Consider the following 11,411-nt stretch of genomic DNA (forward strand, 5'->3'; position numbering starts at 1 on the left):
CATGCTTAAAAACAGATTTTCACCTTTTGGACTTGCTTAAAAAAGGAATGGTGCCCCTAAAACGCGTAGCGTCTCGCCCATCCTGTGATGTTGCTCTGCCTCCCATCAGTGTGCTGTACTAGTTGCGGCTGTAGACGCTGCCAATGAGTCCATCACTGGATTTGGCACAACACTGCTACTGGTGCCAAGATGAAGAACCAGTGAACAGGTAAAGCTGCCACGGTGTGTGGTACCAGATATGCCATCCCAAAGTTGCACTATTTCCAGGCCACCATGCTTAAAGCCAGATTTTCACCTTTTGGACTTGCTTAAAAAAGGAATGGTGCCCCTAAAACGCGTAGTGTCTCGCCCATCCTGTGATGTTGCTCTGCCTCCCATCAGTGTGCTGTACTAGTTGTGGCTGTAGACGTTGCCAATGGGTCCTCCACTGGATTTGGCACAACACCGCTACTGGTTTACTGGTGCCAAGATGAAGAACCAGTGAACAGGTAAAGCTGCCACGGTGTGTGGTACCAGATGTACCATCCCAAAGTTGCACTAGTTCCAGGCCACCATGCTTAAAGCCAGATTTTCACCTTTTGGACTTGCTTAAAAAAGGAATGGTGCCCCTAAAATACCTAGTGGCCCACCCAACCTAAGGTAAAGCTGCCACGCTGTGTGGTACCAGATGTGCCATCCCAAAGTTGCACTAGTTCCAGGCCACCATGCTTAAAGCCAGATTTTCACCTTTTGGACTTGCTTAAAAAAGGAATGGTGCCCCTAAAACGCGTAGCGTCTCGCCCATCCTGTGACGTTGCTCTGCCTCCCATCAGTGTGTTGTACTAGTTGCGGCTGTAGACGTTGCCAATGGGTGCTCCACTGGATTTGGCAGAACACCGCTACTGGTTTACTGGTACATCATCTTAGCACAGCCCTTTCCTTCTGTTGCCTCTCTGGTTGGAGTGAAGCATCTCAATTGTAAGCGTGCTCTTTTTAATTAAAGTGACACCTTATTGATTTTACGAATTCTGCGCCCTTCTGCTGTGTTCTTTTGCTACAGCAGTATCATACAGCAACCAGATTTCAGCTTTCTGTAGGCATTTTGGTGTTTCAATTGGCTGCATATCACACATTTTTCTGTTTGCTCATTATATAGATCATTGAATAGAATTGTGCTCTTCATTCTATCCATTCTCAGACGTTGGCATAATATAATTACTATGTATGTTTCTTGGAAGGTCACAGAGGTTTCAGTACACAACGCACATTTTTATCTAGTTGTTCGATCTCTGTCCCGATCCTAAAAATAGATCTGATAGAACAGAGGGCTGTTCAGCTCACTGCGTATTCAAGACACATAATACAAACACATGATATCATTAGAGCTGATCTGTTACTGCATGTCATTGATCCATCACAGGCCCTGGGGAGAATAGAAGAGAAATGTCATCTGAATGGCTTGGGTTACATCAAATGCTTGAATTTTTATATTTTGAGTCATTTTTGTTTCTAAAAAGAGAAGTATGGGAATAGTTATTTAAACATACTTACCTAGGTGGATGCAGCACCAGTCCGATGCATTATCTGTCCCCCACGGGCTCATAGTGTGAGAACTTAGTGATCATATGACCGCTGATCGCTGAGTTCTCACAGCCGTTCTGAGCAGAGAGCGGTGACTGTTAGCAGGGGCGTCCCTAGGGTTGGTGTCACCCGGTGCGATAACACTTGGTGACACCCCCTCCAACGATCCCTGCAGAATGGATCGGCATGCAACCTATACGGGGTGACACCGATCCCGCTCCACGAAAAGGTAAGTTGTAAAGAAAACCAACAATCCCCGCAGGATGGATCGAATCTGCGGATTGGGGAGCATAATGGATCAAACTCCAATCCATTATGCTCAATCCGCAGATCCGATCCTTCCTATAGGGATCGTTGGCTTGCTTTACGACTTACCTTTTCGTGGAGCGGGTCCGGTGTCACCCCATGGGATAGGTGTCACTTGGCTTGGGACGCCACTGACTGTTGTCTGCTCTGCCCACTGGAGCGCTGGGCTGTGGAGAGGGAGGGAGCGGCTGGCTCAGGTTCTCAGTGGCTCACTGATTGGCTGAGCCAGGTACTGCTCCAGACTCTGGGGTGGATCCTGACTTTAAAGTTGGGATCTTTCCCTAGCCTGGACCGGCTGTTGGCTGAAAACAGGTCACAGGAGTGCAGAAAGAACTGCACTCTTGTGATCCACAGGAAAAGTACAGCCGAAAGAGCTTTGGCTGTAATTCTCCTTTAAAAAAGGTACTTACCATGCTTGTTCATTGTATATGATATATAGTGTGTCTGTGTGTGTGTGTGTCTTATACTATATAGACTTCTTTTGTATACATTTTATATGTGGGTGTGTATAGATTTTAAAGATTTATGTGAAATGTGTGTGTATGTAATGTGTATTGCTATATACTGTATATTGGGGTGGAATAACTGAAGGGTCGGAGGCTATTAACCTAGGAAGGTGAATGTTGGTAAACAGGGGCCGACTGACAACTCATGGGGCCCCCGGTCAATAGGGGATCATGGGGCCCCTGAGTCCTTGCCCTTGCCCAAACTCAAAAAGCCTATGAAAAAGGTACCAAGGGCATCTCATGGGGCCCCCTACTGACCCTGGGCCCTCGGGCAGTGCCCGAGTTTCCAAATGGTCAGTCCGCCCCGTTGGTAAATAACGTGAACCTTTGTTCACTTGGAATATCCAATCATGTGCAAGGGAAATAAAAAAAAAAATAGGATTTTTGATGGCACATGATTTGGATATTCAATACATAGGCCCAATTCTAAGGTGGATAGACATTGCAGGAAGGAGATCCTGATCCCACTATATAGGGATTTAGTGTATCCAGGACTGGCGACTTTGCTCACAAATTAAAGCTGGGCATAGATAACTGAATTACCTGAAATTCAAGCAATGGGTGGCCCTGCAAGCACTCACCACCTGGCTTGACAAGTTGTTTTAAAAAAAAAAAAAAAAAAAATTGAGCTGGGTGAAAAATTACTAGACAAACAGTGATCATAGCTCATCAGATGTAGTTACTGTTCAGAAGCACCATTGCATTCAGGTAGTCATGGGTACCACAGCTCTCTGAGTACATTGGAACTTCCTCCATACCCAGCATTGATGGAGCATTTTTTTTTATAAAGTAGAGAAGGGTTAAAGTTGAATTGTTGGCAAAACACTTTACTGGGGCAATAGCTGGGTACGAATAAGGTATGTCTAATGATGCGTGTCCTGCTGCTGCCTGTTTATATTCTTGGAAAAGATTACAAAACATTTTGTGAATGGAGGAGCTGCAGAGCGACGCACTGTTCTCCAGCCTGAGCTGCCACTTTCACCTACTTAGGCCTAAGCTGCTTTCTAAAGAAAAACAGTCTTTGCACATCTTTTGTTATGATGCACCTGGGATCTGAGAGTTACTTGTTGGGCTCTTACGGCGTACAATTTTTGGAGTCCAGACAGTGTTTTGGGTTTTTTTTGGGGGGGTTTTCTCTACACACCACCTAGATGCAGTCTGTTCGCTATCCACTAGGTGGCAGTACAGCACAGGATGTTTTCCTACAATTTTTGGAAAAGAAAGAGGTCAGTTTTGCTCATTCCAGGTGTCTCTGTACTTCTGGATCCAATCAGAAAACCATTGATAAAAAAAACCTGTATTGTATGTTCAAGGATATGCTTGCAGATTCATGGTTCCTTAGTCTTCTGTGAATTAGGACAAACCAAGAATACTGGGCTGGGCTTTTCTGCTCGGGGGAGGGTTTGGATTAAGTGGAGAGCTATGGTTCTCTGCAGGGTGAGTGCCTGGACAAGTGGGAACTGACATTTGTCAGATTGTAACCCATGTATCTTGCGTTTTGCAGTGTCCACTAAAACTAGTACCTGGCCAATTTATTTTAATGGTGATTTTGGTTGCACCATAACATTAGCTGACCAGATGCAGAAATATCAATGGAAAGAATGTTAAGATCCTTAATCCTTTCTTTTTTTCATTTTTACAATATTTATTTTAGCCTATAACAATGAACTATTTGCTCTATTTTGGTACAATAAAGTAGAAATCTATGCAAAACTTTCCCCCCCCCCCCCCCCCCATTTTGGATAGAGCAAGGGAGGGTTATAATCCCTTTCAGTTTTATTGTTGCCATCTATTGCCATTTTGGAAATTTTCCTTTCACTTCCTGCCCTATAGCCAAAACAGGAAGTGAGAGGAAATCACTTCACGATGAGGGAATGTCTGGTTGTCCTCGGGGTCACCAAAGCTAGCATCCCCAGCGGAATAATCCCCCTTTATTCCTGATCTGATGACTACCCAAAATTTTAGATTTTCTGTTCGTCTCACTTTCAGTGATGGTAGTCACCTGGATAAACAGAGAGGATGAATCTCCCTAGTGGGGGGGGGGATGGCACAGACGGCAATAAAAACATGACAGGGTTCTAATTCCCCTCCACTCTATCCAAAATTAAAAAAAAAAGGTTTACTTAATTATACTTTAAATATGCCATTGAAAGTGTTTTGTTATAATAATTTGATATCTGCAAAAAAAAAAAACCTGTTGATCATATCAGAAGTGATGGGGGCACCACTGCAAGGGTGAATTTTTGGGCTTTAATATTTATTAATGGCTCCATTTTAAAGAGAACCAGTCAGTAAAAAAAAAAAAAAAAAAAGACTGATTACATCCAGTAAGTGAAATGAATCGTGACTCCTCAGTGCTGTAGCTCTTTTTTTGCTCTTTGTATTGCCATCTTGGCTGTGCACTTGCTGGATGTTTGGCACTATAGTGATCTATCCTTCATCCGTCGGAGATCCTGCACATGCCCAGAGCATCATAATAAGTAACACAGCGTTGAGATGGAAATCTGTTTTTTTGTTTTATGTCAGTAAGAGGACAGAGTACTGTTAGGATCAGGAGCGGACTGACCATTTGGAAAAAGGGCCCGGGGTCAGTAGGGGGCCCCATGAGATGACCCTGGTACCTTTTTCATAGGTTTTTTTAGTTTGGGCAAGGACACAGGGGCCCCATTATCCCCTATTGCCCGGGGGTCCCATGAGTTGTCAGTCCGCCCCTGGTTAGGATAGTGCAAAGTAGCTTTTATATTGAATGTGTGTCATCTAATGATGTTCCTTCTTTTCTATGTATTCTCTTGGCAGCTCCCAAATTGTCCCTGTGTGCTGCTGACTCTCCAAAACGCAAGCATGAATACTCAGATGAGGAGCGATGTAAGAAGGCCAGGCTGCAGTGTGTTCAGGAGATGGAGCGAACTGCTAAAGACTTCTGATAGTCTGAATCTGGTATCATCACACAGGTCAGAAACCAAGACAAATATTGCAGGCATATACTAGAGCCAATGGCATACACAGGGCAGTGCTGAAAAGAAAGAGATGATATTGCTGATGTATTTCAGTGTGGGTTTGATTTGTTCTATTAAGGGAGAAGTGTGGAAATAGTATAAAAACAAACATGCATACTCCCCTCCCTGTACCAGCATTGGTCCCCTGCTGGCTGTAAGCCTGGGAACTGAGCGATCACATGACTGCTGATCGCTCAGTTCTCAGTCTTCAGTGAGCAGAGAGCTGTTGACTGTCAGTCTCCGCTCTGTCCCTCCAGCACTCACAGGAGCATCGGTCTGTGCAGTGGCCAGCTCAGGTATTTAGCAGCGTGCTCAGAGGCTGTGCCAGGTGCCAGTCAGGTATCCAGGTGGATCCCGACAATAGTCCAGAGTCTGGAGCGTTTCTGTGATGTCAGTGAGCTTTAAACAGGCCATAGACTGTTCGAATCGTGGCCAGTTAGGCAGGGACCAGCCGAGATTTGTACCATGAATGGGCAGGCTGAATGTACCAAAGTTGATCGATTTGATCAAGTTGAGCACAACCAGCCTGCCGGATTTTACATACGATTATCGCTAGCAGCTGTTATAGCCGCTAGCAGTAATCGCTGTCTGCTCCCGTCAGGGATGGCTTCCCACACCCCCCTTGCTGAGGGAACACAGTGGCTCGGTGGGAGGGATTCCCCTGTCAACACAGGTTGCAGGAAAGAAATTCGCACCATCTATGGCCTGCCTTAGCCCGCTATCAGCTGATTCTGGTTCACAGAAGAGCTAGAGTAATTGCACTCCTGTGATCCAGAAGAGCAGTATGACTAGAAAAAAAAAAAGCTTTGGCCATACTTCTCTTTTAAATACCAGTATTTTCTGTGTTCTTATCTGTGCGATAAGAAAATCACTAATGGAATTATGGCTACGAGCGAGCCATAGATGGCTCAAATCTTTGCCAGTTAAGCAGGGACAGGCTGAGATTCAAACCATCTATGGGCAGACTGACTGTACCCAAATCATTTGTTGTACGACTTGAATACAACCAGCCTGCCTGTCGGATTTTTCAGTTACCAAAGTGTTTGATTTTCATGCGATTATTGCCAGCGGCTGTAGTTGCTATCAATAATCACTGTGTTCTCCTGACAGGGACGGCTCCCTCCCCACCAGGAGAACACAACAGCTCCATGGCGGGGAACCGAGCAAAAATTGCATCATCTAAGGCCGGCTTTAGGGCTGGGGATTTGGTTAATAAGTATTGCTAACGTAAAGCTGGTCATAGATGGTCGCTTGATTCCCCCATCAACACAGTCAGTGTTATTGGAGGATTCCCTCCTGCGCAGTTATTGTGTTCTGGCGGGGGAGGGACAGGGAGCCATCCCTACCGGGAGAACAGTGAATGTTGCTAATGGGTATAGCCGCTGGCAATAGTCACATAAAAATCTGCCATACTGCTTGTACCCACAAGTTGATTAGTCAGTCAGCTTGGGTACAATCAGCCTTGCCCATACTGATTTGAATTTCAGACCGGTCCCTGCTGAACTGGCTGAGATTCAAACCATCTATGGCCAGCGTAAAGTGGTTGTAAAGGGTCAAGGTTTTTTACCATCATGCATTCTATACATGAAAGTAAAAAAACCTGTGTGCAGCAGCCCCCCCTAATACTCACCTAAGCCCCCTCTCGATCCAGCGATGTGCACTGGAATCTTGGCTATCCTGGGACTCCCTCTTCTCATTAGCCATTGGCTCCCACTGCTGTCAATCACAGCCAGTGAGCCAATGAGAAGAGGGGCGGAGCCAAGCTGCGGCTCCATGTGTGAAGGGATGCACGGAGCAGCGGGCACCCCCATAGCATGCTGCTTGCTGTGGGGGCACCCGACAGGAGGGAGGGGCCAGGAGAGCCTGCAGGGGACCCAAGAAGAGTAGAATCCGGGCTGCTGTGTGCAAAACCACTACACACAGCAGGAAAGGATAGACACATTTTATTTTTTTCATTAAAAATATAAATAAAAAATAAACTTTCTAGAATCACTTTAAGCACGGGTGGAAGATAAGGAAATTGCTCAATTCCCCCCATCAACCCTGAATGTGAACCCCTCCTGCAGTACTATTGTGTTCTGCTAGCATTGAGCCTTCCCTGCCAGCAGAACACAATGATCACTGCTAGTGGCTATGGTTGCCATCAGTGATCTCATGCAAACAAATCTGACAGGCTGCTTGTACTGAGGTCATTCGATGGATCGATTTGGGTCCAACCAGTCTGCTGATAGATGGATCAAATCTTGATTAGTCCCTGCTGAACCAGCCTTGATTCAATTTATCTGAAAATTGGGGTTGACCTGTGCCAGAAGTGTCCGAGGCTTAGGGGACCTGAGCGGATACAAGATTTCTGTGGTTTGCCCAGTTTTTTGACTGATTTACATAGTTAGTCTGGCTGAAAAAGACAAAAGTCCATCCAGTTCAACCATCAAAAAAAAAAAGTTATAATCCTACACCCACAGTTGATCCAGAGGAAGGCAAAAAAAAACAGCAAAGCACGATCCAATTTGCTCCTGCAGGGAAAAAATTCCTTCCTGATCCCCCGAGAGGCAATCGGATATTCCCTCGATCAACGTTACCTATAAATGTTAGTATCCAGTTATATTCTGTGTATCTTGGAAAGAATCCAGGCCTTTTTTAAAGCAATCCACGGAGCTGGCCAGAACCAGCTTAAGTGGGAAAGGTTTTTATCACCAGGTGCGGAAAATGTTTCTTCACTTCCTGTCCCAAGAATAATATGTCTCCAGAACAGGAAGTGAAGAGAAATTTCCAAATGGAACACAATTGCAGCACAAAACCTCTGTTTTAAAGAGGGTAGCTGATGACTAGAAACCCCATCAGGGTGTTATTACGATCTGTGTCCCTGCTGAAGATTTTATCTGACTTTGGGTGACAACAGTGTCACCTGGACAGCCAATGAGGGAGAATCTCCCCAGCAAAGGCAAGACAACAATAACTCCTGATCGGTTCCTACCTTTTCCTGCTTTATCTAAAATTGAATTTTATGTCTGGACCTGTCATAAGGCTTTTGTTCACTTCCATGGAGTTTTGCTTACAAGTCTATGGGGATGCAAATCGCTGTTGAAGCTGGTTTAATGCAGGGCAGAAGGAAGCTACCTGCAAGTCATGTGTACCTGTCAATGAATTTGTAAATGGTTGGTTTACCTTTGCTACTTTAAAATAAACCTCTGCAGTTATTAAAGCCAATATTGATTCCAATCAGCATATGCATAGTCTTTAAAAAAAGAAAAAAAATTACTCTGTTCTAGCAGGGGCGGACTGAACATTTGGGAACTCGGCACTGGGTCAGTAGGGGACCCCATGAGATGCCCCTGGTACCTTTTTCATAGGCTTTTTTGACTGTGGTTTGATTGTGGGCAAGGACACAGGGGCCCCATGATCCCCTATTGCCCGGGGGCCCCATGAGTTGTCAGTCCGCCCCTGTGTTCCAGTGTTTCTGAGCCAATTAAAAAAAAAAAAGCATAGTGGCTTAAATGGTTAGCACTTCCGCCTGGCAGTACTAGGGTCGCTGGTTCGAATCCCAACCACAGCACCACCTGCCTGGAGTTTGCATGTTCTCCCTGTGCCTGCATGGGTTTCCTCTGGGTACTCCGGTTTCCTCCCACCCTCCAAAGACATGCTGGTAGGTTAATTGGATCCTGTCTAAATCAGTCCTAGTATGTGTATGTATGAATGTGAGTTAGGGACCTTAGATTGTACACCCCTTGAGGGTTAGGGACTGATGTGAATGTACAATATATATGTAAAGTGCTGCGTAAATTGACGGCGCTATATAAGTACCTGAAATAAATAAATAATATTATCATAGGTGTCCTAAGGCATTAAATACAGGGCCATCAGAAGGGAGTGATTGGCTGCGCTGGCATCATAAAGAGCCCATTAGAGTACAATAACTCCCCCAAACTAAATTATTAGGGACCTTAGATTGTACACCCCTTGAGGGTTAGGGACTGATGTGAATGTACAATATATATGTAAAGCGCTGTGCAGGGGCGGACTGACAACTCATGAGGCCCCCGGGCAATAGGGGATAATGGGGCCCCTGTGTCCTTGCCCAAACTCAAAAAAGCCTATAAAAAGGTACCAGGGGCATCTCATGGGGCCCCCTACTGACCCCGGGCCCTCGGGCAGTGCCCGAGTTTCCAAATGGTCAGTCCGCCCCTGGCACTGTGTAAATTGATGGCGCTATAGAAGTACCTGTAATAAATAAATAAATGTTTCCAGGCTATGTACATTTGGTGTGGGCATGTAGTGTGTGCATAGCTATAAAGCTGCATATCCCAGACTATAATGTGGGGGTCCGCATGCCTGGACAGGAAGGACACAGGGAAGGTTTGTATTAGGAGCATTGTGTGCACTCACCTGCGGAGAGGAGAAGGGTGAATGTTGCATCCTGGGAGTCAATAAAAAGATGAGATTTGATTAGCTCCTTCGAGGCATTCCAGATATGGATATTTTATGCATAGTTATCTTGATCCAGCTTGGAGCTGTGTAACTATACATTACTATGCCTGGCTGATGCCCCTCGAACCTGGAAATCATGGAAGTAGAGACCACTAAACCATTGATCTCCATTATCTTTATGGCCCTTGTGCTGAGTGGCCGGCATGGTGCATTGTGAACACAGGAAGCAAGGGATCCATTCAGAGAATGCTTTGCATTTTCTAAATGAATGCAAAATGTTCTCTAATTGGACAAGCTGGAGAGTTCTCTGAATGACATCCATGATGAGCGGCTGACCTCCTGTGTTCACAAGACATCGGGGCAGCTGCTCAACACAGGACCCATAAGCGAGTAGAGATCACTGGAGTAGGTGTGTCTACAACAGTAATTTCCAGCTTCTAGAGAAGAGATCTCCAAACTTTCTAAACTAAGGGCCAATTTACTGTCCTTTAGACTCTTGAGGGGGGCCGGATTGTGGTCAGTGAGCGCAGAAAATGCCCAGTGTCAATGGGAGTAAACAATGCCCCATCATTGGTGTCAATGGGAGAAATAGTGCCCCATCATTGGTGTCAGTGGGAGGAATAGTGCCCCATCATTGGTGTCAGTGGGAGGAATAGTGCCCCGTCATTGGTATTTGTGGAAGGAATAGTGCCCCATCATTGGCGTCAGTGGAAGGAATAGTGCCCTGTCATTGGCGTCAGTGGAAGAAATAGTGTCCTGTCATTGGCGTCAGTGGAAGGAATAGTGCCCCATCATTGGTGTCAGTGGGAGGAATAGTGCCCCATCATTGGTATTTGTGGAAGGAATAGTGCCCCATCATTGGCGTCAGTGGAAGGAATAGTGCCCCGTCATTGGCGTCAGTGGAAGAAATAGTGTCCTGTCATTGGCGTCAGTGGAAGAAATAGTGTCCTGTCATTGGCGTCAGTGGAAGGAATAGTGCCCCGTCATTGTGGTCAGTGGAAGGAATAGTGCCCCGTCATTGGTGTCAGTGGAAGAAATAGTGCCCCGTCATTGGCTTCAGTGGAAGGAAGGAATAGTGCCCCGTCATTGGCTTCAGTGGAAGGAATAGTGCCCCGTCATTGGTGTCAGTGGAAGGAATAGTGCCCCGTCATTGGTGTCAGTGGAAGGAATAGTGCCCCGTCATTGGTGTCAGTGGAAGGAATAGTGCCCTGTCATTGGTGTCAGTGGAAGGAATAGTGCCCTGTCATTGGTGTCAGTGGAAGGAATAGTGCCCTGTCATTGGCGTCAGTGGAAGGAATAGTGCCCTATCGTTGGTATTAGTGGGAGAAATTGTGTCCGTGGGAGGAATAGTGCTTTATCATTGGTGTCAGTGGAAGGAATAGTGCCCTATCATTGGTATTAGTGAGAGAAATTGTGTCAGTGGGAGAAATGGTGCCCTATCATTGGTGTCAGTGGAAGGAATAGTGCCCCATCATTGGTATTAGTGGGAAAAATTGTGTCATTTCATTGGTGTCAGTGGGAGGACACCATTGTTGGTATCAATGGGAAGAATTGTGCCCTTTCATTGGTGTCAGTGGGAAGAATAGTACCTCATCATTGGTGTCAGTGGGAGGAATAG

At 45.7% G+C, this 11,411-nt stretch overlaps 1 protein-coding gene across 1 annotated transcript in view; it reads left to right on the plus strand.

Moving 5' to 3' along the window:
- Positions 1-11,411, plus strand: part of CRY2 (cryptochrome circadian regulator 2) — a 79,502-nt gene that overhangs the window by 59,601 nt on the left and 8,490 nt on the right. Inside the window, exon 11 of the mRNA XM_089686765.1 lies at positions 5,169-5,323. Within this exon, the coding sequence (XP_089542891.1) occupies positions 5,169-5,296 (128 nt within the window). The 3' untranslated portion in view covers positions 5,297-5,323. The remainder of the gene's footprint in view (positions 1-5,168; positions 5,324-11,411) is intronic.

The sequence above is a fragment of the Staurois parvus genome, unplaced genomic scaffold, assembly GCF_062004578.1.
Source record: "Staurois parvus isolate SC_StPar_1 unplaced genomic scaffold, SC_StPar_1.0 ptg000410l, whole genome shotgun sequence".
Classification (NCBI taxonomy): Eukaryota; Metazoa; Chordata; class Amphibia; order Anura; family Ranidae; genus Staurois; species Staurois parvus.